Here is a 26,574-nt window from a genome sequence, read left to right as displayed (position 1 = left end):
GGCAAATGTGTTCTTCTCAAAAACCTAGTGAGATCCATTGTGCACATCCATCTGCTCTTGAAACTGCCTGAAACAATGACCGTTCTTAGACTGTACTCTCATTTGACTGCTAGCGTACATATTTTTAAAGACTGGGTGCACAATATGACCATATCACAGTGCTGGTTCCTAGTAAGAAAGACATCTGGTTCCAAAACTTGGCACTGCATAGTCCACAGAAGCAACAATGGGCTCTGTTTGCAAAAGTCTAATAAATAATACTTAACACTTTCCTCCTGTCACACTCAAAGTGACACAAGCCTGGATGCAAGCCCTCACCCATTGAGACAAATGGTCGTTCTGCCTACAGAATGGGCACGTTGTACATGTCTCGGGTATATAAGTGGGGATAAGCAGGGAAAGTTCTGCCTTAAACCAGTGCTGGCTTCTGTCAAAGTCAGACAGGACTCACAGATTTGTCAGACCGCTCTGTTTATTCAGCAAAGCTCTGCTAAAATGCATCCAGAAAATGTGAGCACCATACAAGGTTCAAACCCCTTGATTTATACAGTCAAAAAAGAGTCAAGTTAACAGGATTAAAAGGAGGGGCAAAACTTCACATGATTAGTCTGAGACTTAGTCAAGTATCTTCATTTCCACATCAAGCACACAGCAATCTCCTGTCCATATCTACTTGGTTCTCAATTGCTTTCTCCCTAACACCTAATGTTCCTTTTCCTATTAACTCTGGCTAGCACATTGATCTGCATACCTACAAACAACATTAACATACTTTTCTTCTTCCTGTTCAGAAACAAACAACTTATTCAATTATTACAGCACAATTCATCTTTCTCTTACATAATAATTCTTTCTACTTTCACACTTCCAATCATTGCTTCAGTACAGAATCTCTGCAGCATCTTTTGTAGCCTCCTGGAACAGAAATCCGTGCTTATGTTAATTGCTGCGTGGGATAGAAAAGAGCTGAAGCTAAAGAAAAGTCCTCAACATACTCTGGCTTGCTCATTGCCTGTTTTCAGGAGCAGGTAGTTTTTGCTAACGAGACACTTTCTAATAAAGTTTTCTTCACTTTGGAAAATATTCACATCTCTGGGTTTGCTGGGTAGCCCAAAGAAGCCCCGCAGTGATAGTGACAAAATCCAAAAGATTTAGCTTCCCAGTAATAACAGGTCTAAGCCTTTGCACTGCCAGAGGCTATAACTATTTTATTTGAAATGAAACCTCTCATAAATATCCAACTATGAAGTCACTTTATATCAGCCGCTGTTACAGAAACCGGCCAAGGCTAAATATCCTATCAGGGCTGCCAAAAAGAGACACTGTATGTACACTGCCTGCAAATTGACAGAGCTGCTTTTCTTTATTAAGCCATCCTGGGAAGTGTTTTGTTTTGCACAGCATAGCAGCTTCAGTGAAGATGGCAGCCCGAGGCCAGTGGTCATAGAGTAAACTTCTTAAAGGCCAGGTCTATAGACCCCAGGGAGGTCGGCTTCAGGTATGCAACTTGGAGTCGACATACTGTAAGCTGAGTTTGTCCCTGTCTCCACAGCGGAAGGTCGATGAGAGAAATGCAACCTCTGACTTCTCTTATTCCTTGTGACAGGAAGGCGTACCAGCTCCGATGGGACTCAGCATATGATTTAGCGAGTCTTTACTAGACCCGCTAAATCGAACACCAAAAGATCAAATGCCACAACATCGATCTTCCCACAAGTGAAGATGTGGCCTAAGTCTCACAGGCAGTTCAGTGGTCAGAGACAGTATCCAAAGACAAGACAGAGAAAATGTGAGTGTTAACAGATTTCCACATCGATAGCTTGCTAGGCATTACTCCTAAACCATACTTCTGATAAAAGTCTGTGGAGAAACCCATGAGAATCTTTTTCTTCACTATGAAAATAATGCAAGTACATTGCAGTATGAATTCAAAAGACGGGATTGACCCTTACAGACCGGAAGTCTGGAAAGTCCTCCTTTCCTGTCTTCTTCTTCTTCTTCTTCTTCTTTACAGGAACCCAGGGATGTTCATTGGAACTCAACCTGTATTGTGGCAAATTCCCTCCCGGATTCGCAAGATTGTCAGATTCAAGGAGTGTACACAGCTCTTGTTTTATGGTTTTTACACCACTGGTTAATGTTAAAAATACTCTTTCTACAGCAGTCTCAGATGTGTAGATCCTATATCGAGTGCCTGTGCTGGCAGTTGTAACAGTGGAGAAACCCCACACCTACTTTATGGGCTATGAGGAATGCTGGGAATCATGGAAAATCACTGCTCTGTTGCTATTTCCCCTGCCCTCCCGCTCTCCCCACCACCTCCTGCACCTGTTCAAAGCTGACCCTCCGATAAACATCTGAATATTTGGCACTGAGCTGCCAAATCTTTTAAGTATCAACTACATTATATGGAGGAACCTACCCAGCTTTCAGAATTCTAACTTTTAGTCATGGAATAGAGGAGAAGGAACAAAGCAGACCCCCTGCTACACTCAGGCTTTGGGGAGAAAACTTTGTTTTATGTGAAACGATTTCCAAATTTCCTTGTACAAAATGAGATCCGAGTGCTTGTATAACTTGGGAATGTGGCACTAGAATACTGCTGCCGGCTCTTCATCTGTCTGTGCAGGGTATCGCGTTTGAAGGCCTATGGTCATCAATAATGAAGCATGAAAGTGCAACACGTCCATGATGAGCACGCCCCAGTTGGAGCCCAATCCAATCCCAGTGATCAAAAACCTCAGGGGAAAAACCTGTCTAGGTGACGGACAACTGTCCTCCTCAGTATCTAGGCCCTGATTATCCCTAAGCACAGCATTTCCATGGGCTTGCTATAAGGCAAATGAGCAAACTCATGGCACCTCCTTTTCATCTTACAAAGAAAACAATTAAAATATATAGGCTGTATTATTAAAATATGTAAAATTTATAATTTAATTATAAGATTAAAGCTTTAGAGTCTAATAGCCCCACTGTATTTTGCATATTAGTGAACAATTGCTTCCTTAAAGCACGCAGTAGAATCATTTACTTGATGCTGGAGAATAAGTTAATTATGGATCCCCTGCCTTTGACTAATGGATTTAATAATCACGTTACTGGAGAATTAACTTATACTTCCCCATGTTATCGCACTAATGAGGAGATTCATAAGTTATGTTGCTGAAGAGGAAGATTGGCATGTGTGCATGCACACAAAGCTGCCTGGACAGCTTTGGCTTCCGGCCAGCTGTTCCTCCCAGAACATTTAATGGTATCCATCACTTTTCCTTCATCTATCTTTAATCCCCACCAGCAGCTTGCCATCCCCTCCACTGGCTTTGCCCGGCAACTTCGTTTCCAGCATGAAAGGAGGATGTTCAATTTAAGGCCCAGATTGTGAGGCGTGGGTAAGAGAAGGTGTGAGGAGCCCTTCCTTCCCCCCTCCACCCCCCCCCCCCCCCCCCGCTTTCGCTTGCTTATGCAGGGGCCACCCACAATCTCAGAGCTGAATGCTGCTCCCCAGACGGGACACAATCTCCGTACCAATATTTAACGAGTTTCTGGTGCCAGGGCCCATTAACGCTCACGTAGCTGCCAAAGAGCTATCAGGCAGGAAACTGGAGCAGTGGTACCCTGACAGGAGTGCCCATCCGTTACCCAGCTGCAAGTGGAAAATAATCACAGTTCATTGAAAACTCGCCTCGTAAGAGGTAATAGCAGTTTCCTCTGGACCGAGGTGATCTATCACCAAGAGTTGGACCTACCAGAGGAACAGACGGTAGCTAAACGAAACCAAAGGACACACTGGTTCTATTGGTGATATCCACAAGGCTGCCAACAGGGGTAGTAGAAACTCAGCCAGTCCCGGAGAAGGAAAATCAGCAGGAGCAGCAAACATAAGCTCAAGGTGGAAGTTCCACCTCAGACATGGACAAGCCTCTACAGAAGAAATTGTTTTGACTTCAGTAGGAATTTGCCTGTGTGAGGACTGAGGGTCTGGCTCACAGACCAGATAAATGACTGCACTGTTTGGATATGATCCCCTAAACGCAATACCTCTTTCCCTCAAAAAGCTTCTTCCTGGTCCATATGCAAGGGGGCGCGAAGGGTGTGACAGCAAGTAGGCATGCTCTGGTCTGCCAGGAGAAGGCTGGGTCTGATTTCCCTGCTTATTTGGGGGTCGATGGGGAGTGCATTCACACCCTTGCAGTCCACATTTACAAAAACACCAAACACACACCACACATCCATAGAAATTCCTGCGTACGGGCCTCTCTTCCTTCAACCAAAATTAATCAGGGTGTTCAATATTGGTAGTCCTGTAGCCCTGCACTTGTATTAGGATGGTGGGTCTGCCCTTTTAAAATGTGCATAAATATTGGTCTCCATACAGAGCCTTCTCTGCAATGATTACTAGACTGCAATGACATTTTGCTAAGCTTGAATTGGGAGGAAGAGACTGGCAATTAAACTGCTCAGTACCAGATTCTATGTGCAGTGCCTTACAACTGGGCCAAACTTTAACTGTTTGGGGCTGGAATGTTCCACAAGGGCTCAGGGCTGAAATAATTTTTTGGAACGTTTCAGCCACAATGTTTCAGCTGTTCCTGAGACTGTGGCTAGAGGACAAAAGAGACTGTTTTGCTACAGCTAAAATGATAATACCACTGTTCACTGGGAACCTCCAAGGCCCTGACGCTTTGGAGCAGAGTCTTGAAATTTGGCAGGGAGAGTCACTGTTGTGCCTTGTGCTCCCATGGCAATCTGGCCAAGAAATAAGCCCTTGAAAAACCACAGGTGGCACATGCTCAGTAGAGACTTGTGAAAACTTTACAGCTCAACTCTGTGAAGAGTCTGTCCACACAGAGTATGTTCCAGTGCAGGTCCACAGGGACTTGACAGGACTGTCCCTGCAATCGCTGAGTTCTATTCTCTTGTTTTCCTGTTCACACCCAGGGCAGGTGGAGGAAGATGGTGCCCTCTTGGCTGCAGAAGGGCAAGAACCAGACCAGCAGACAGAGGAGAAGGAATAGATTGGGACAAAGAGCCTGTGGTGAAGGTCTGGGAGGCAGGAGAGAGCCTGAGTTTGGCTGGCAAGATGTCCAGGACTAGGAACCGAGTGGCCTGGACAGGTGGTGGTGACGTATCTGACAAGGAGCTGAGAGGCAGCAGGAGTCCTGGGTCTATAAAGGGATGGGAACAAGGAACTGGAGGGCTGTGTCTAGACTGGCCAGTTTTTCCGGAAAATCGGCCGCTTTTCCGGAAAAACTTGCCAGCTGTCTACACTGGCCGCTTGAATTTCCGCAAAAGCACTGACTTCCTACTGTAAGAAATCAGTGCTTTTTGCGGAAATACGATGCTGCTCCCATTCAGGCAAAAGTCCTTTTGTGCAAAACTTTTGCGCAAAAGGGCCAGTGTAGACAGCTCAGATTTGTTTTCTGCAAAAAAGCCCCGATCTCGAAAATGGCGATCGGGGCTTTTTTGCAGAAAAGCGCGTCTAGATTGGCATGGACGCTTTTCCGCAAAAAGTGCTTTTGCGGAAAAGCGTCCGTACCAATCTAGACACGCTTTTCCGAAAATGCTTTTAACGGAAAACTTTTCCGTTAAAAGCATTTCCGGAAAATCATGCCAGTCTAGACGTAGCCGAGTAGAGGGGAAACTGAGATGGGATGAGGCGTCCAATAAGGAGCACTTGGACTGGAAGCAAGTGGCGGGGGGAGGAATAGAATTGAATTATTGAATTCTAGCCCTCCTATGGGATACTGAGCTTTTTACAAGGGGTCACTAATTATGTGTTAGTCACTTTCTGGTCTTGAGATCCTGGGGTCTTATTTTCCCAACAACAGAGAACCCACAGCTACGACTGATGTCTAAGGGAGATGGGCTTTGAACAGTGAGTGCTAAGCACTCTGAAAAATCTGGCCCTGAGCATCTCAAACTGGGCACCCACGTTGTGTGGGAACACATAACTTAACCTCTGCACCTCGATTCCCCATCTGTAAAATGAGGGTAATACCCTCTCACCTCACAGGGACATTGTGAAAATAGACGTATTAACGTTTATGAAGCAGTCAGATCCTACAGCACGGAAAAGCCTGTAAGGTGGTTAACGATTCTGTCGTCAGCACAACGTTTGAACAGTGTGCAGTAAATAAGGCTGACGGCCACCCAGGGAACAAGTTTGCTGAATGAGGCAGGGGACCTATGGAAAAAATAGTATGTGCTCATGTAAATAAAGATTGTATCATCATGCCAGGGGAGCTGACAGGATCGCCGGGCCCCTCGGCAAGGTGGGAATGGCAGGTCCGTGTTTCTGGAAGGGGCGGGGCCTAGAACGGAAGGAGCAGGGCTGAGGCTGCCGACTCCCAACACTGCCTGCACATCCCTCCCCCACCCATCAGCCCTCACGGCGCTGGACTCCGGAGCATGCAATGCGGCGCTCCGGCAGTGCTTCTAAAGCGCCCAGCAGAAGATGGTGCCCGAGCCCTTTAGAATCCTGTAGGGCCTTGGGGCAGTTTTCCCCTTTCCCCCCACCTCACCCCCTCGAGCCCCCACCAGAAGGCCTGCATAATACATACACCAAAAGGGCTGACTTACAGCTGCATAGGCAACCTGATTTCTGGCATTTCCTAATTTTTGAGTCTTTGACTTTGCCATCACAATACTATTTTCGCATTGTGGGGAGGGAAGAGGGTAGCTCATACAATATAAACATAGAATGAACACAAATATAAACGATAGTGGCATCAACGAACCAGTTCCTAGCCATTCTTGAAGGCAGAGACATGGCCGCCAGTGACCTTTGGAGCCCTCGTCTAGCTCCAATCCAAGACCAGAGCGCTAGCCAGAGAGCTTACAGAAATAGGGGTCAGAGCCTCAGGTCCTTACACAAACAAAACTCCCGCTGACTTGAGTAAAACCTGAGGAAATATCTCGGGATCTGGCCCACCGACTACAGCACCTGACCCCAAGGTGTTCTGCAAAAGAAATAAAACCTCAGGGTTGTCAAGACACAGTTTCAGGGTGCATCAGCTGTACGCTGAGTATTACCACGGAAGGCAGGATACCGCAGCTTAACATAACCCTGCGGCCTGATGAGAGGGCAGGAAATGAATAAAAATGTCATTTCCTAAAATATTCACGCAAAGGAATTGCTCTGCAAGGGGAATATGGGTTTGCCATTCTCCAGATGGAAGAAGCATTGCTCTTGCTGGGAGCAGGGCACAACACACTCCACTAGAAGATTTTTGCTGTTATCGATAGGTGTCTATTTCTTGAGGTGCCCGTTATCACCCCTTCGGCAGAAACCCGATAGCCTTCCGCTCATTGCTATGCAACGGGCAAACGACTGGTTTAAAGTTAGCACCGGGGGGGGGGGACCGCTCCTCCCATTGGGGCCAAGGAGCTGGTCTCTCTGCCCCACAGTGAAATCAGCTCTCCTTGGAGCACCTGTTGCTCTGTTATTTCTTCCTTCAGGATTCCACCTCCATCTGGAATCTGCTCCCTCCAGCACATGCATAATTCTGGAACTTTCTCCCTCAGGCGGACCTCTGGAGCCCAAGCTGGATGAGTGCTAGGAAAATCCTACCTGTGAGGCTAGGGCTTTGCTAGGCTTCATGGCAGGAAATGCTGGGGCTTTAACTAGGGATTTTGCTATAATCTATTGTTCTCTAATTGATTTTGCTACAGTAGCACGTATAGGTACCTCGGCAATGCAGGTGAGCACAAGCTTCTGAATCAATAAGGTGCAGAAATAAATAAGAACGTGATTTATTTATCCAGGGATCCCGCTCCACCAACATGTCTCCCATTCCAAGCAGTTTATAATGAAATGTTAGCACGGCTTTTCAAAGCCGTCAGGAGAGACTACCAGCCCGATGCGTGGGATGAGGCTGCCTGCTGTGAATATGGACAAGAAGGATATACGGATGATCTTTTGCTTGCCTGTCCAAAAAAAAAAATCCTTCATTAGGGCAGTTTTAATTCTAAAAACTGCAGTTTGCTCCTCAAATCTGCTACTTCTCTATTGATACTTCGGCAATGCAAGTGCATCTCACTGCATTACCTCCTGCTAGCCCCAAAGAGCACAAATCAGACAGGCAGCTGGAGTCTGCTCTTTCCTGCTTCTCAGCAACACAGTTGTCAGGTGCAAACATGTGGAAGGCAGTTGGTTGCACAGGTGTCACTGAAGTGCTCCTCTGAGGCGCATGAGTTGCACAGGTTTGGCCTGTAGTCAGCAGGGCCAACCATACCCATATGCAGAATACGTAGCTGCATGAAGCACCCAAAAATGTGGGGCGCTATTGGGTTTTGATGCCCACACCTGCCCCTTCTTATCCTTGTTCTGTGACTCTGCATTCTCTGGAGAGGATCTAGTTAAGACAGAAAAAGCATGCCAGAGCTATTAGCAGAAGTTACACTGGACCTGTGGAAGAGCCATGCAATGGTAATGAAGCCATTTAACTGACAGTGTATACCTGGGGTTAGCAAATGCTTGTTAAATGGCATGGGACTACTCATTGTTTTCAAAGTTACAGACTAACCCGACTACCCCTCTGAGATTTTTTTGCAAGGGACTGTTCAAGATGGAAGGCCATTCTGTGCACCGCCACGTCTACATCACAGCCATGTGAATCTGCTGCTGCTGGGGGAATACAACATTTAAAAGCCATTTAGAACCATGCTAAAAAGCTGCTTTGGTGTCCTACTAAAACAGTCTCCAGGGGCCAACTGAACAAAGATCGGTGTTCTCTGGATTAATCATTGAGGGGATGTCTAGACTATATGGCTCCGGCGACGGAGCCTTGTAGTTGAGTTTACTAGACATAGAAAAATGAACCTCGTGAAATGAGGTTTACCAGAGTGGTCGACAAAGGCTTCCCTTGTCAACCGCAGCACGTTCAGACTGCCCCGCTGTGCCGCCAAACAGCTGACTGGCACAGCGTGGCGGCCATTTTGATGTAAATGAAGTGGCGATAATTTAAATCGCCACTTCATTTTCCTATGTCTAGTAAACTCATCTACATGGCTCTGTTGATGGAGCCATGTAGTCTAGACATACCCAGAGTGATTAGGATTTTATATGGCTTCCCACAGATACAATTTTAGATAATTTTCAAGGCAACCCCACAATGCACAAAATAACGGCAACAAAGCCAGTGTTGGGGCAGTTCTTTCTCTCTTGGTTAGTACTTACAATGTAAGCTGTTTGGCACAGGAAGTGGTTTTGTTCTATTTTTGTACAGCACCTGGCACAATAGACGGTGACAGGAGTTCCTATGTGCTGTTGCAATACAGATAATAATAACTTCTAACGTAACAGGGCAATGTAAACTAGACTCACTGTCTAGTGCTTTGTCTTGTCTCCTGGGTCCATGCACGACAAGTACTTTGGAAATGGATCCTGAAGGGTCATGGTGATGACAGAATAACAAAATGCTTTCACACACTTTAAATCTCATTTCAGTTTAAGTAACGGAAAATGGCCTAAGTGGATGTTTTGCCTGGGGTTGTACCTGGATGGTAGCTCAGAAGGGGACAGGACAGTGAGGGGAAACAGAAAAGGGTGATCAGACAAGGAAGGGATGTGGTTCAATAGTGAAGGAGAACTGCAGAGACCAGGCCTGCATTTGACTGCTAGATTCCCAGGGTGCTGAAATCTCTCCCGCAGTGGGGTATGTTCTATTCCCATCCACTTGCACTTCTCAGACTGTCTTGATGAGGTAGCCATATTATGATGTTAATTTAAATTCTCTCCACCTCCTTTACATTTCCACACAGAAGTACAATTTACAGCATTCCTTGTATCATTGGCCCTCTCTCCCGGGCCAGAGGGTACGTCTACACTACAGCATTATTTCGAAATATCTAATTTCGAAATAGTTTTTTGAAATATCTTCTTTCGAAAGAACGTGTCTACACACAAAATGCATTTTGAAATAGCTTTTTGCTATTTCAAAAAAGCGTGTCCACACTGATTGGATGCTGAATCACATTTAAGGCCAGCCGAACTGATTCTGGCAGGGTATCAGGCGAGAAGTTACCTTGTGGCCAGGGCAGCCAGCAGGGCACCCTGGGAAGGGCTGGAGGCCCCCTATTTCGAAATAAGCGTCTACGCAGCACTATTTCGAAATAGAAATTTTGAAATTGGTGCTATTCCTTGTGGAATGAGGTATACCAATTTTGAAGTAAGGCAAAATTAATTTTGAAATAGCAGTTGGCTTGTGCAGACAATAGGAAAATTATTTCGAAATAACGGCTGTTATTTCAAAATAACTTTGCTGTGTAGACATACCCTGAGAGAAGATGAGGTCTCCCTTCCTTGGGAGATCTCTTGGCCTCAGCTTACCTTACTCTTCTCCCCTGGTACTCTCTTCTTGTGCCTTTTTATCAGTCCTCTGCTTACAGCTAATTAATCCTCTTGCACTGCCCAACCTGACAGCCTGATTAGATAATTGCATCCCAATGACCAATCAGACCACCCTGGGGTCTTCATTAGTGCTAGAGTGATCAGAGTGCTGGCTAACCTGCTAGCTCTCAGCACTGTCTCACTCCTATCACTGTTATTTTCACAAAGGCAAGGCGGATAGAACCAGAACAGCGAAACCAGGAACTCACCTCCATGTCTGAAGTTCAGATCTGGAGCCAAGTATGACGGCTTGGGGCCATCTCTATAGCGCGTGGAGATTTGGGGATCTAAACCTTGATCCAAATGCTCCAGCGCTGGCTCAGCTCAGCTCAAGAGGTAATTCCCCTAGTGTGCTGGCCATTGATTTCCTCCCACACTTAGTTCTTTGTGAATAGCACTGTGAAGAGAGTGAGAGAGAAAAAGGAAAATAGAAAGAGACACACAAGCATGTATTTCTCTGCTCTTTCGTCGCTTCATTCTATACGTCTTCCTACAGAGGCGACAAATGCGGCTGCTTTTCAATAGAGCAACCCTGCAAATTTGGCTCAGGGACACACTGAGAAAACAGCATTTCATAACTCTTCAACTCAGAAGGGGAAGTGTGTTTCATATGAATTCAAGACCCACTTTCCAAATGGTATCAGAGAAAAGCTTGTAGGTTTGTATGCATTTTTATTTATCAGTTCCAGATCAGGAGCCTGATGCTAATTTCTTTTAAAAGCTTCTGCAGTACATTTATATTCCAAAAACAAAGAAGGAGTCTGATGCTCTCTCTCCTCTTGCTGTGTGGGTTTATTTCCCCCTCCCTCTGGCTTTACTCTAAGGACCTTTGCTTCCAGCTCATTACATTCTCAAGATGAAGCCCCCGGAGGTTATAGTCGTGCTGATAGCCCTGGTACAAGTTTCTCAGAGTTTCCCTGCCTTGTACTATAGGAGCTGGTTGAGATTGTTAAGGGAAGGAGACAGCTGTGGGAAATGCAATTCGGAACTTTGCTCCCAGCCTACACACTGTCCAGCTGGGACTGTTTTGGATCAGTGCGGCTGCTGTCCTGAATGTGGGAATGTGGAAGGGCAGATCTGTGACTTGGACAAGGTCAGTCATTTCTACGGGCAATGTGGGGAGAACTTGGAGTGCAGGCTGGACACCGACGAACCCAAGTTTGGGGAAGTTCCTGAACCACAATGTGTCTGCAAATCCCAGGAAAGTGTCTGCAGCTCCGAAGGCAAGACCTATGAGAACATTTGCCAGTTCAACGAGGCTTATTCTGAGAAGGAAAGAAATATCAGCATGAAGCACAAAGGGCCGTGTGAATCAGGTAACATACACAGCCATGTATGCCAAGTAAACTGTTCCCTGAAGCACATAGAGAAAGGCGACAAAGATCTGATGTCCATTTCTAGAAATATCTTTTAATGTTTCAGCCTAGTCACAGCAAAATAATACGTCAGCATCATTATAATTCCTGTACTACTTCTTTGGGATTTAAACAAGTAGTTCATCAGCTGGTGTTTAATTGTGTATATTGCAAGCTTGTATATTACCACAGAGGATTTTATATCACATGGTTATTAATGAGGAATGGATCTACAGAGCAAGTGATTTCTGATTATGTGGAATTTGAACTTGTATACTACACAAGTTATATTTTAAGTTATATATGACTATAGTGGAATTAATGTTGCAGAGTCATTGTTAAGTGTGATGTTCAGAGTAACTGAGCAAAAAGTGAAATGTGCAGAGGGCGATGAAAGAGGTACAAACATTTTTGGAATTATTGTTATTTAATGCTTGACCTGATATTACAGAGGTGGAAGCAAAGTAGGTCTCCGATAATACGGTGATGCAGCAAATGAACTGGAATAGAACAGAATAGCATTGAGTGTGGAAATCACTTTTTAAAAGTTCCTTTCTTGGTATAAAGAGTTAAAGATAACATAACTTAGCGGTATTTAAAAGCTCTAAATGCCCATTGACGGTTACAGATCCGCACATTAGAACAGAATCAAGGTGAAATCATTTCCCTAAAGGAGTTTGTATTCATGTTGATTATATAAAATTATTAACTTCATTTCAGTGTGCTAAGGCTTTAAAGTAAATACATTTTTGGTTACATATCTGCATAGATAAGAAATAAGCATTCAAATGCAACTACACTGCATAACAGGATGGGAGGGGAGAGATTGAAGTGGTTATTGTAGTTACTAGCTGTTTTTACAGTCTGGTTTTAATATGATTCATCCTGAGGGTGAATTAGGAACACCATCTCATCTAGCAGATTTCTGAGTGACTTAATGCACAATATGGAGAGGTTCAAATGGTACACACACATCTTTGTAGCTAGACACAAAATGGGAATCAGAATGCACATCCAGAGGGATTGTCTCTATGAGATCTCAAAGTGCACATGTTTGCAGATTATATGCAGAGTTCACACACAACTATGTACACATGCATATACTTATTCCTGGTTAGAAATGTATTGACGCACCACCTCTTATTAGTTGTCTTATATAGTATAAAATGTTGCTCGCCTCACCTTCCTGTATGTGGAAGAATGGCCTCCCACTGTTAACAGCCCCACTGCCCCTTGGGATGCAAAGGATAGCACAGAAGATTAAAATTGCAGTGAAACTACTGTGCTTGAAAGAGGAGATCCAGACTACAGAACTGAGCGGATCCAGAGGTCACACAGGTGGTGGCTCACACGTTGGCTACTGGAAAAGCCTTTGGCACAACAGCCTACAGTCCTCAAGGGACATGTCATGTCCCTGGGGGCTCTCGTCATTGTCAGGAGTGGAGAGGCAAGTTTGAGCCAAATGCAGAAGTGATATTAAAGTGGTGTCCTTTGTTACACACTGTTCCATATATACTTACTCTCGGGGCCCAGGGGAGCAATTGCATGAGGGTGGAGGTTCATTGTCAGGGCAAGGCCCCCCTCCTGGGCAGGTTTGTCCAAACATCTTTCATTGGTGGCCGTGGCTCTCTAAGAAGGCTGCTGGTTGAGGAGCCCAAAATGTTCACTTCCATTGAGTGTCCTGGTCCCACCTTCCCTCCACCCATTTCAATGGCAGGCAGGTCCAACCCCCTGACAGAGTGGGGGTTGGTGTCAGTTTCTGGACACTGTCAGGAGGGGCCAACATGCTGGGAGGAGTGAATTTACATGGAGGAACGTTTCTCTGCAATTCTGCACTGGGTGTGGCATACGCGGAACTAGTCATTTTAAAGAGAGCCTCGGGGGATGGAGGCGATATTCTCCTTCCAATCTACCGGTCAAACTCTGGAGTGGGGACCATGAAGTGCGTCTTTAAGAACATAAGAATGGCCGTACTGGGTCAGACCAAAGGTCCATCTAGCCCAGTATCCTGTCTGCCAAATGGCCAGCACCAGGTGCCCCAGAGGGGGTGGACCGAAGACAATGATCAAGCGATTTGTCTCCTGCCATCCCTCTCCAGCCTCTGACAAACAGAGGCCAAGGGCACCATTTCTATCCCCTGGTTAATAGCCTTTTATGGACCTAACCTCCATGAAATTATCTGGTCCTTCTCTGGCCACACCTTCTGTTCCTTAGCTCATCTGCATCTTTTGGTAGCATTCCGTGACTATTTACATCACTCATCTCAATGCTCGGCTCTATTTCATGCACTTCCTTCAACGCCTCTCCTGTCTCCCAGGGATGCCAAAGAGATTAAACTCCTTTCATCACAAGTGCAAACTTTTTATCTTCTGCCTGCCACACCAAAAAAAAAAAAATCAAATCAGTCACATGCTAGAGAAGGGCTTTTTTCCTTCCCCCAAAGGTTGGTTGGATCGGTTTCTATAATAGCTTACCCAGGGTGTTAACTATATTGATAGCTTCCGAGGGGTAGCTGAGTGAGTCTGTACAGGATAAACTTAAAAAACAACAAATAGTCTGCTAGCACTCTGAAGACTAACAAAACATGTCGATGGGATCATGAGCTTTCAAGGGCACATCCAACACTCCGGTCACCTAAAGAAGTGGGTTGTACCCACGAAAGCTCACGATACCATTGACATGTTTTGTTAGTCTTTAAAGTGCTACTAGACTATTTGTTGTTTTTTAACTATATTGATGTCATGCAGATTCTGCACACTTAATTCATCCTCTTTCAAACCTACAGTGCAGTTGATTGCACAAAGCAATAGACACACCCCACAGAATTTCTCTTTGCAGTCAGTAGCACAAAATACCAAAATATTTTAATGGGAATTTAATACTACAGGAGCTTACAAGTAGTTTTCCACTTTGTCTGCATTGTGTCACAAATCAGACTTAAAATAGTAAACATAAATCTCATACCGTTCAGAGAAATACACGGTTTTGTTGGCACCAAATCAACATTCTTTAGTTTGAGTTTGCTGATGGATTGAAAAAAAAACATATCACATCGAAAATTATTTCTGCACATTTTTCAATAGTTGTGGTGTTTATGGATATTTTCTCACATCTGTGGTGGCAGCAAAAGGTGACATATACAGAAGGATAAAATTCATGGTCAAGATTTTCAAAGGAAGCTAATGACTTTGAGCACTCATTCACCCTCTACATCTGGCCCCTTTAAGGGGTCTCAGGTTGGGTACCCACAAATAGAGGCACCCAAATCATTCGCCACTGCTGTAAATCCCGAACCATACCACTAGGACTGAGTGCAAGTGCACTGCCTGGCCCATTAAGAACTTGGAGTCATCTTCCCCATCCCTTAGCATAGGTGATCAGAACAAAGCTTATAAGGGTGGTAGCTGGGAGAAAAATGCTTTTTGGTAGATAGTGTTCCATTGTCAAAACTGTGAGTCACAAGAACTAGGGGTCACCAAATGAAATAAATAGGGAGCAGGTTTAAAACAAAAGGAAGTTTTTCTTCACACAGTGCAGAGTCGACCTGTGGAACTCATTGCTAGAGGACATTGTAAAGACCAGGATTTTAACAGGGTTCAAAAAAGAACTAGATAAATTCATGGACGTTAGGCCCATCAATGGCTATAAGCCAGGATGGATAGGAATGGTGTCCTTAGCTTCAGTTTGTCAGAAGCTGGGAATGGGGTGACACTTGATGATTATCTATACTGTTCATTCTCTCTGGTGCACTTGGCATTGGCCACTGTCAGCAGACAGGATACTGGGCTAGATGGACTTTTGGGCTGACCCACTATGGCCATTCTTATGCTCTTATGAGCCTGGGAGCTTTGCTGTGTTCTCTCTGATTGTGTCGAATGATCTTCCTGATTGGCCTAGGGGTGGGGAAGCGTGCCAAGCCTCTTCCAGGGTATAGATGCCTAGAGGGAAGGGGGGGGGGTAAAGGGGCGTTTGATGTTATCAGCACCTAACTAAATTAATTAGGGACATACCTTCACTGTGGGCTCGATCGATGGGCAGCAATCTATCCAGCAGGGGTCGATTTATCACGTCTATTATAGATGCAATAAATTGACTGCCAAGTGCTCTCCTGTTGACTCAGGTACTCCTCCAAGATGACAAGAGTAGGTGGAGTCATTGGGAGAGTGCTAGCTGTCGACTTACCACTATGAAGATGCAGTAAGTCAATGTAAATCGACTTGAGCTACGTTATTCACATAGCTGAAGTTGTGTAACCTAGTTGAACGGCCCGCAGCAGTATAGACAAGGCCTATATTGGACAGGATGTGCAGACGTTATTGTTTAGAAATCTAGAGCATTGCTGTGACAATTTCAGCAGCTGAAACATTCATTGGCCAGAAGCATATTGACTCAAATATCTCAGACAACAATGTATTTATTATTTACCAAAGCACCCACAAAAAAAATGAAACAGTTAAATCCATACTGGACCCAGTGTCCCAGAAAATAAAAGCAATTTTAAAGAAAGAAAAAGGAGATTGGAAACATGTGTGACTGAAAAAACACGAGTTAGCTGTGGACAAACACATTGGGGAAAAATTCAAATAGAGGGTCAGAAACTAGGCTTCTTATGCTAACAATGGTCATGTTGAGTTTTTTTTCTCTTCTTGTTGGTGTAACAAATCAGATAGCACGTTCAATACATGCACAGTACATGCCTGCATATATTTAGTACATTAAGTAAATGCATTTGTGTAGAGCACTCTGCCTGATGCTTATCTTTTAGCTGTTTTTTTTATTGTGTTCAAACCACTGGATGAGCTCCCTCTTGTGGTTAATGTAAACATTTTGTTCTTCCAGCTGAACACGTGAAAAGCTAGTCTATATATATTAGAGGCAGACAGACAGACATATCGATGCACAGACAGATTCTCTCAAATATTTAGTAGATTTGTGACTGACAGATCAAACGCTGCTCATGCTAAGACCTCAGGCCTCACTGAACACTGACAAATGTATAGTTTGCAGAAAAGTCTGGCTTACCTATGTGTTAGAGTTGTTAAGATAAAAGAGTTGTAAGGCTATGTTTGGTATTTAGACCCTTATGAATTAGCTTGTAGGGTGCTGTTCATATTGCTCTCATTTATAGCCTCTGTAGCCTAGTACAAGTGTTTGCATTGTAAACCTCTGTAAATGTGTAACTCACCAACTGGAAAGAAACCTTAATTAGTGTAAAGTACAGTCCTGCTGACAACGGAGCCTTTGAAACCAAATGAACAATGACAAGACCTCCAAAGGACAAAGTTGTGTTGGTTGCCTTCCTCACTGGTATGAATCAGGCACAGACACTTGTTCTAGCAGTTTGGATTCTGAGGAGAAGGGGATAAAAAAATTCTGACAGAGGGAAAGAATTGCTAACCAAAGTCCCCCCACTCCAGCTGTTTTGCCTGGGTTAGCAACAAAGGACATATAGGCTACATTTACACTGCAGCGCTATTTCGTGTCTTTGGAGTGCGCCTGTTATTTCAAAATGTAATGGGCTCGCTATTCTTGCGTCCCTGTAAACCTCATTCCATGAGGAGTAATGGACATTTCAGAATAGCAATTTATTTTGAAATAGGTGCTGTATAGCCAGTGCCAAATTTTGAAATAAGCTATTTTGAAATTGACTCGACATAAGCTATGCAATTTGTATAGTTCAAATTGTGTGGCTTATTTTGAGCTTCGGCTGCAGTGTAGACACGTGGAGTCAGCTTATGATAGAAATTTCTATTATCTTTTGAAAGTCATGACGGATAGTTATTTGTGCCGTATTTGTTACCGACTTTAACCTGGTAAATAACTCCCTTATTTCTTCTCTTAGTTCATAAATCTGTCGTAAGTTTATTACAGGTGTGGCTACAGAGTTAAGTGACTGGTCTTTTGGGGCCAGGAGTAACCTGAATATAGTTGTGATATTTGGTGCAAGTGACCATCTACCGTCCATCTTGCCTGGGTGGCAAGACAGACAGACAGACAGTCCCCTTGGGCATTCCATGCTAAGACAGGTATACTGCTTTAGGAGTTCACACTGGCTACGGGGCAAAACACAATGATCGAATGTACAATCAGTATGGGGTCTTCGCCCTCTTTCTTCACACGCTTCCCTGGGGCAGGCACTCACGGTTGTGAGCCTCTCTGGACTGCATAACAATACTTTTTGGCATGCTCCCAGCTCGTAAAGGCAGTTGGATTGGACCATGACTATCTATCCTGATCTTTTCATATTGGTTCCTTGCAGCTCCTGTCATTTCTTTGGCACCTCAGGATGCTCAGAATTTCACAGGTAACGACATCATCTTTGGCTGTGAGGTGTCTGCCTATCCTACGCCACACCTTGAGTGGAAGAAAAAAGGGAACAAAATGTTTCTGCCAGGAGATGATGCCCACATCTCAATCCAGGTAGGTTATGCTTATTCCACAGCTCATAGTTTATACTACTGAGTGGAGGGGGGAGGGGATGACGGGTTAAGACCACTCTCTTGTTTTTACAACTTTTCTCCTGTTGGAGACACAAGGTGGGTGAGATAATATGGTTTATTGGCCCAGCTTCCCTAGTTCATAGAATCATAGGACTGCAAGGGACCTTGAGAGGTCATCGAGTCCAGCCCCCCGCCCTCAAGGCAGGACCAAGCTCCGTCTACACCATCCCTGACAGATGTCTATCTAACCTGTTCTTAAATATCTCCAGAGAGGGAGATTCCACCACCTCCCTTGGCAATTTATTCCAATATTTGACCACCCTGACAGTTAGGAATTTTTTCCTAATGTCCAATCTAAACCTCCCCTGCTGCACTTTAAGCCCATTACTCCTTGTCCTGTCCTCAGAAACCAAGAGGAACAAATTTTCTCCTTCCTCCTTGTGACACCCTTTTAGTTGAGAGAGACGGGGCTTCACTGCTTAGACTAGTTTCTCTGCATGTGGTTTAGAAAGCCTGACCTACGAGGATAGATTAAAAACCTGGGTGAGTTTAGTCTTAAGAACAGATGATTGAGTGAGAAACCTGACAAGCCTAGAAATGCTTTAAGGGCTGTTGTAAAGTGGATGGTAATTGCTCTTCAGGTCCACTGGAGGTAGAACAAAAAGTAACAGGCTTAACCAGCAGCAAGGTAGAGTTAGGTTAAATAATAGGAAAAGCTTTCTTCTTATAAGAATGGTCCATGGAGCAGGCTTCTGTGGGAAGTTGTGGAATCCTCCTCACTGGAAGTTTTTAAAAACAGGTTAGCCCGCCAGTTCCCAGGGATGGTCTAGGTAGACTTGGCCCTGACTCAGCACCAGGAGCTGAACTCAATGGCTTCTCAAAGTCCTTCCCAGCTCCACCTGTTCACCGTTCTATGAAGGTCACTAAGGATGAGTCTAAACTACATGGCTCTGTTGATGGAGCCATGTAGATTAGGCTGATTGGCAAAGGGAAATGAAGCCACGATTTAAATAATCGCGGCTTCATTTAAATTTAAATGGCTGCCGCGCTGAGCCAACAAACAGCTGATCAGCTGTTTGTCGGCTCAGCACGCTAGTCTGCACGCTCCCGCACTGACCTGAAAGCCCTTTATCGACCTCCCCGTTATGCCTCGAAGGATGAGCTTTACCGGGGAGGTCGATAAAGGGCTTTCATGTCGACAGGGGAGGTCCAGACTGCCCCGATCTGCCGACAAACAGCTGATCGGCAGAGCGGGGCAGCCATTTAAATTTAAATGAAGCCGCGATTATTTAAATCATGGCTTCATTTCCCTTTGCCGATCAGCCTAATCTACATGGCACTCAGAAGCCAGCTGGTCCAGCCCAGCGGGAAGGGCAGGGCCCCTCCTCTAAAGACTAAGACACCACGGATGGGGGGGGGGGGCAGTACCCCCTGGAGAATGAAGGTAGGGTTGGGCCAGCAGGCCACTCCAGAAGTCAGACATCTAAAGGCCGTCATTTCCACCCTCCTTTCCCTTCACCCCCAGAAGCCTTATAAGGATGAGAGTTAGGGCCAGGAAAGTGCATGGAGAAGTGGACATCTGGAGAAAAAGCAGAGTCAGGCGGGAGGCTGGAGAGCTAGAGTCAGGAGGGGGTCAGGGCTGAGTGTTGGAGATGTTTGGGGAAGTGGGCAGGGGCTGGGCAGCATGATTTGAGGAGGCACAGGGCAGCAAAGGGGAGGGCAGGCAAGCGTAAATACAGCCTGTCGATCCAGGGGCAGTGGCAGTATTCAGTGATTGAGAGCAGAATTTGGCCCCAAACATAATCCAGACAATTACCCTTTTGAAAAGCGTCCTTGTCTCTGGTGTCGGCTAAGTCTTGGCGGCATGTCTGCCTTCCCTCAGGCAAGAGGCGGACCTCAGAAGTACGGTGTGACAGGATGGCTGCAAATTGAAGGCATCAGGAAATCGGACGAAGGCATCTACATCTGCCAAACGAAAAACAAGTTCGGCACGGCACATGCATCTGCAAGACTGAAAGTCATTGACGGTAAAGTGTTTTCTCTTTTGGTTTTCAGCATTAGGTTTCAGCATTTAGAACCCAGGTTTCAAATGTGCCTGCCTCACCTGGAAATGCAAATCCTCTGTGATGCTCAGGTTCATACAGCAGACACCTATCAAAAGGTGTGGAGCTATCAGGGGCTGAGTACCCTCAATTCCCACAGACGCCACCCGGCAGCGTTCGACCCCTAGGTGCTAAGGTGAGTGTCGAAATGTAGGATATGAATGGTCTATGAGAAGCCCGCCAGTGAAAACTGAGCTCTGTCCCACTCTATCCTTACCCTCGAGAGAGGATTGGCTCTAGGTATTTTTAGTCAAAAGCACACATGAACTTCAGTAAACAAAAATAGACAAACTGGTTAATATCATGAGTCTGTTTGCTTCGATTTTCATCTTTTTCCAACTGACAGACACAGTGGGTCACAGCTGTAACGCTCACAAGACACACACTATTTTGCAGTACTTTATACAACCCCCCTTTGGTATCAGGTAGACTTCCATACCAGAACCATAGCTCCATGTGGCTTGAGAAGTTCTTAGAGCTTCAGCAATTCCACTTAATTATGTTGTGAAAAATTAGGAATTGCTTTTGAAAAGGGTATTTAGAAACACGCATGAAGTAACTTTTAGGATTCATTTTCAATTGGGCCCAGTCCTGCAGACTAGCGTTTTTGTCGCTAAAGAGAATTGTGCTTGCATTGCATGGGTAGGACTCGGAGCAAGTTACAGCGTTCATATTTCCCTCGTATAAGCCTTTTATCAAACACTGAGTGTGACTACAATGGTAATTTGATGTGCAGAGCACTTGCAGGATCAAATTCATAGTTTACTTGTGTTCAGAATAAAGTTAAAATAGGTGTGTTCTCAAAATTTGGAAATTGGGGAGAGAGAGAGAGAGAGATTGGGCAAAGCACCCATTGACTTCAATGGTACAGGAGCAAGCCATCAGATATTGCCTCTTTCTCTTCAAAACAGAACTTATTCAGCCATTAACAAGTATGTGTAGCTCACTGTTGAATTTGAAAATCTTGTTCTCTTTCCTCTTAGTTCTTGTTTTGTGTGTGTGGAGACCAATTTTATGTCTTGCTGTGTAGATGCGTCCTCTACATTTCAGCTTTCTGGTGGCAGCAGAAGTACAAGCTACACGGCAGATCATGGAGACTACGATGACTATGCTGAAGATGACGAGGAAGATGAATATGAATCTGGGGACTATGAGAAATAAGTTCCTGTGGTTGTCTAGACATAAGGGGCCAATATGCTTCCCTTTCAGCTGCATTTACTAGTATGATCTGTGCTGTTAAGAATCCCTTCCTTCCCCTACTTTATATACCACTCTTCTGAAATTTGCAGGGTGTGCTCAGTCATTTGGTCAAATGGTTGTGTATTACATATCATTAATAATGGTCAGATAGACATCAGCTATCAAACTATTGAACACAATGGGACTGCCTATTAAGTATTTCAGAAAAAACCATCTCCGGTTTAATTTAATAAAATGGTGAAGTCATAATTTAGAACATTAAGATTGGATTAACAAAATCAGTTCTCAGATTAAAGGAACTCTTTCCCTTACATGCATTATACTTTCTGCATTGCCCCGGTAGATATCAAGAGAGAATTCACATGACAGCAAACACAAGCAGTTATAATTGCAAAATAATTTCAATTCAACCTCTTTCACACTTATTCATAACTTTCTGTAAGATTTTCCTTTTCTGGTCTGATCGCTTCCATGGTTGGTCTCAGTCAAAAGTGAATTGGTTTTTTTTTTTCTTTTTTGAGCTGAGTGCAGAAGATGATTATACCTTTCCCACTGTATAAAAACAGGCATTCTACTAAGTCAGTATCCTAGTCCGGGGAAGAAATGTACCACTTCCCAGAAGCGATCTGAGATGCAAGGAACAGTGAGGGAAATCTGTGTCTCCCTTTGCATCCACAGTGACAGACATATGGTATGGCTCCACCCACAATAATTTATTCACCCGACTCTCCTATTCTTTGCCTCCACCCTAGAGACCAATGTCCAAGGCTCGGATCATCACTTATGTTTTACCCTGTGTTGTTTTCAGTGGGGATTTCTATGAATTAATGTAGAGTTAGCAGGAGTGGCTATTCTGGACTCTGTCCCTGCCCTTAAGACACATGGAAATCCAACTGCACCTCAGGCAGTAGACAAAAATCTGTGGGTTCCAACACTCAGCTTTTCTGTGATGCTTCCAACTACCTGCATTGTAGCTGAACATACTTCTGATCCCTCCAGATATTGTATTCGCGGAAATGCCAAAGACAAAACAAAGCATGACATTATTTCTTTTTTTTAAACATTCTGGGAAAATTCACATGCCTCTTTCAAGCAATTGATACTCAATGCCCATGTTCCATATGGCCACTGCAATCAGTGACTCAAGGTGCCTTTAGTCTTGTTTCTCCACACGTTTAAAACTTTACCAATTTGGAATGTAAATGATACATCTTAACAACATGCCCATATGTGTTAGGTAATTAAAGCAGCACCTGAGGCCAAGAGTCTCAATAACGGGTATCTGTGGTTTAATTCTTAAAGCAAAATTTTAGTCACTAAGGCTACATCTAGACTGCAAGCCTCTTTCAAAAGAGGCTTTTTTGAAAGATACTTTCGAAAAAGCTTCCTTCAAAAAAGAGCACCTAGACTACAATCAGTACTTTTGAAAAAGCAAGCTGCTTTTTTGAAAGAGAGCACCTAGGCAATCTGGATGCTCTCTTTCGAAAAAGCACAGTTTGCATTACATAGCGCCTTTTTTTGAAAGAGCACTTTCGAAAAAAGGCGTTATTCTTCGTGAAATGAGGAGTACCGCCATCGAAAGAAAAGCTGTGTTCTTTCGATTTAATTTCGAAAGAACACAGCTGTAGTCTAGATGCAGGAGAAGTTTTTTCGAAAAAAAGGCTACTTTTTTCAAAAAAAACCCTGCAGTCTAGACACAGCCAAAGTAAATATGCTGATTTTCAGATGTGCTGAGTACCCATTACATCCCACTGAATCAGCACCTCTGCAAAATGAGCCATTTATTTAGGTGTATAAACATGACTGTAAAAACGAAACTGTAAGGCATCCAGTGTTTAGAGTCTTGGTCTCAGTACTTACAATCTTTCCTCTGTGTTTCCTATGCGAAGTGTAGGGTTGTATAACAAATGCTGGAAATAGTGAGGTATTGTCTCTATTTATCCAACTTAAAGTTATGGAAGTTTGAAAGGCATCCACTGGAAATGGTGCAATGACTTTATATTCATTTCTTCACCCAGATAACAAAGAAGAAGCATTTGGAGTTTGTTAGTTTTGTTTTTGTAGATTTCCTAGGATGTTGTTAATTTAGAAATGAAGTGCATGTCATGATGTCATTGAAAAATCATTTGACTTAGGTGTAAGAGATGGCTTTGGATTTAACCAATGACCTTAGTGTTAAAAGCTATTATCAACATCTCTACAGATACAAAACAATTTTCATTTCTGTATATTAGCTAATTATTTATTTAAAAAGAAACTTCATCAGTAAACTATTTTAATTTCTACGATGTAATCTATTGCTATTGAAAATATTCAATCCACAGATGAGGTGTTCCAGGGGATTCGTTTGTTTCTTTATTTGTTTGTTACAACAAACAAGAGAACTGAATTCAGATTACCAAAGCAAATCATTTCATCGTGGTAAAATACATATCAACACAGGGGACCTCAAGATATTATCTTCAAAACATTATCTGTGGAGACAAACTAGAATTCTTTATGGTCTCCCGCTGCTAATGCAAAATGAAAACAGAAAGAGAATGACAGCTGGAGGAGAAAAAACATACATCATACTAGAGATGTGTCAAAAACTTGTACAGCTGTATGCAAACCAGATAATTTGGCTGGATTCTTTGTGGCCACCCTCAAAAAGCAAACAATTCCAAAGTGTAGGTTTCTAAATTAAATACATTTTGTTTGTGTGTATAGTAGTGTAGTTTAGCCACTGTGTTGCTGTGTTCTTTATTGCTCTGAAATTCTTAATCCTTTCAGTGGAAATACTATTCAACAAAAAATGTGAAGTCATTTAAGAAAGAGGGCATTCAGCAAGCTGATCTTTTCTTGGTTGCTCTCTCTCTAATTAGATCTTTCTAAATTAAATAAAAGGATACAATAGTTTCACCTCTTTTTCAGGGGGGTTAACAATATGCATAAACACGAACAAATAGATCCAAATTAGGATTTCTCTGTAGCAAAGGGTACAGTCAAATAATCCATTGACAACAAATTCAGTAGCATGGAGCCATGAAACACAGGAGAAAATGAGACACACACCTGAGCTGGAAATAGTATATTAAAACTACAAAGAAATCCAAGTGAGACTATGCATTCGTAGTTCCCAATCCTGCTCCCATGGAAGGCAATAGGAGTTTAGTTACTGATTTCAATGGAAGTAAGACCAAATCTCATGCTGTAATGCCAAAACCAGGCAGCACCTTCGGAAAGGTGTCTTTACTGTTCACCTTCCAGTGTAAAGGTGGGTAAAAGCATAGGCGCCGACTTCCCCTATAGCCTGGGGAGGGGGGTGTATTTGACCCCTGCTCCACCTCCATTCCACACCTTCCCCGCCTCTTTCCACCTCCTTCCCCAGAGCTAACCTTATTCCTGCTCCTCCACCTTCCTCCCAAAGCTTCCTGATTTCAAAACAGCCATTTGCTGCAGGTCAGAGGCGCTAGGGTTGCCAGGTGTCCGGTTTTGAACCGGACAGTCCAGTATTTGAGCTTTCTGTTCAGGAAACAAATTGAGAAAATATAAATGTCTGGTATTTTCTAAATAAGATGGAATGTAGATTGTGATGTAACGTCAAGTGTGTCTGGTATTTTTGTTGAACCCATCTGGCAACCATAGTTGGTGCTGAAGGAAGGAAGAAATGGGTGAGGCAGGCTCCAGCACCTATTGGCAAAAGACATAAAACTTCTTTACTAAATTGTTGGTTTTTAGAAAAGGATTTTATTCTTTTTACTCTTTATTTTTGGTAGCAGAAAAAAACCCCAGAAAAGATCTGAGCTGTGGTTTACCTGGCCCTACTACCCTCTCTTTGGGTCTTCTCTGTTGTTGGAAACTAATTTCACTGAGCCCTGGTCTACACAAGGGAGTTATTTCGAAATTACTCCCCTTATTTTGAAATATCAAATGGTGCAACCACGCTACCAAGCCTGTTATTTCAAAGATAAGGGACTGGTTATTTCGAAATAATAACTCCTGCTTTCCATGAGGAATAACGCAATTTCAAAATAGTTATTTCAGGAGTTATTATTTCAAAATAAGTTATTTTGAAATAATGTCCTAGTGTAGACAAGCCCTGAGGGTTTAAAAATGTACACATGCTTCCCCTCTAGGCCTGGGTTCATTTTAAATCCCTGGGGTTTCCATATATATTGTTCATAACATGTTTTTGTTTCCTCCCCATCAAGACTCAGTGCAAACAAGACATGCAGCCATTTTGACTGATCCAGCCACACACTGGAGAGTTCACAAAATTGATATGCGTTCCACATTCCCTCAGGTGAGCGATGCTGGCTCTCTCTAATGCTCTCAATTCCTCCCAGCCCAAGAAACTTTCAGAGTTTGTTCCAGCATTGCACGTTGGCTGTCTTTGGAGCAAGGCATTCAGCCAGCAAAAGGTTGTTGTTGCTTATTTTAACATTATGCCTGTGAATCGCATTGCATCTGTAGTTATTTGTTGAATCAGTGCTATTATCACAGTATTGCTGCCTCACTGTATGCAAATATACTAATCTGTTAATATGAATGAAGGAGTATTGTACTTTACAAACAATTGTGTGTAATGCACAACTGAATAAAACCAAAGACTTAATAATGTATTGTGAAAGATATTATAGTGCATTTAAAAAATCCAGTATCACATTTAATTAAAAGGGGCCCTTAATATTACAACCCTTAAAATGGCAAAGGTATTTATAAGTTTTGTGCAGCTAAACATGTTACCTTGTCACTGTGGCCCAATGGAACAAGCTCAGATTGAGTGCAGACACTTCTGAGCTCTGCTCCTCTCTGGCTGTGTAACCTTTGAGCAATGTACTTCTTTGTCTTAGCTACTGAATAGGTTGTGAGGTTTACGTTGTTGCTATTTATACAGTGCGTAAGTACAGCACAGGACAGGATCTAGTTCTGCTGGTTTCTGAGGTGACCTCCAGATGGATTACCACATCACTAAAGATCCCAACAAGACATGGCACAGCCTTCGGCCAGCTCACAGCTGGATCACAATGTTTTGCCAGTACAGGTATTACTACATTGTGTAGATAGTAGCAGGGGCATACCTGTGGGGGGAACTGTGGAGCTTG

At 43.7% G+C, this 26,574-nt stretch overlaps 1 protein-coding gene across 1 annotated transcript; it reads left to right on the top strand.

Annotated features, from left to right (window-relative positions):
- The first annotated feature begins 11,246 nt into the window (after positions 1 to 11,246).
- LOC102443641 (kazal-type serine protease inhibitor domain-containing protein 1-like) lies at positions 11,247 to 26,140 on the top strand. The gene is made up of 4 exons (XM_006115793.4): positions 11,247 to 11,706; positions 18,005 to 18,165; positions 20,068 to 20,212; positions 21,318 to 26,140. Exons 1-4 carry the CDS (start codon positions 11,247 to 11,249, stop codon positions 21,446 to 21,448), a joined length of 897 nt encoding a protein of 298 aa, XP_006115855.2. The 3' UTR covers positions 21,449 to 26,140.
- Positions 26,141 to 26,574: the final 434 nt, after the last annotated feature.

Source organism: Pelodiscus sinensis, chromosome 17, assembly GCF_049634645.1.
Source record: "Pelodiscus sinensis isolate JC-2024 chromosome 17, ASM4963464v1, whole genome shotgun sequence".
Lineage (NCBI taxonomy): Eukaryota > Metazoa > Chordata > Testudines > Trionychidae > Pelodiscus > Pelodiscus sinensis.
The sequence above is the reverse complement of the archived record's forward strand: the minus strand, read 5'-3'. Positions and strand labels throughout refer to the sequence as shown.

Bases quoted from the DNA above. Each gene is read 5' to 3' on its own strand.
- LOC102443641 (XM_006115793.4), top strand. From the start codon at position 11,247: ATGAAGCCCCCGGAGGTTATAGTCGTGCTGATAGCCCTGGTACAAGTT. The intron at 11,707-18,004 runs GTAACATACACA...GGTTCCTTGCAG, and splicing joins CAAAGGGCCGTGTGAATCAG to CTCCTGTCATTTCTTTGGCA. The intron at 18,166-20,067 runs GTAGGTTATGCT...GCCTTCCCTCAG, and splicing joins ATGCCCACATCTCAATCCAG to GCAAGAGGCGGACCTCAGAA.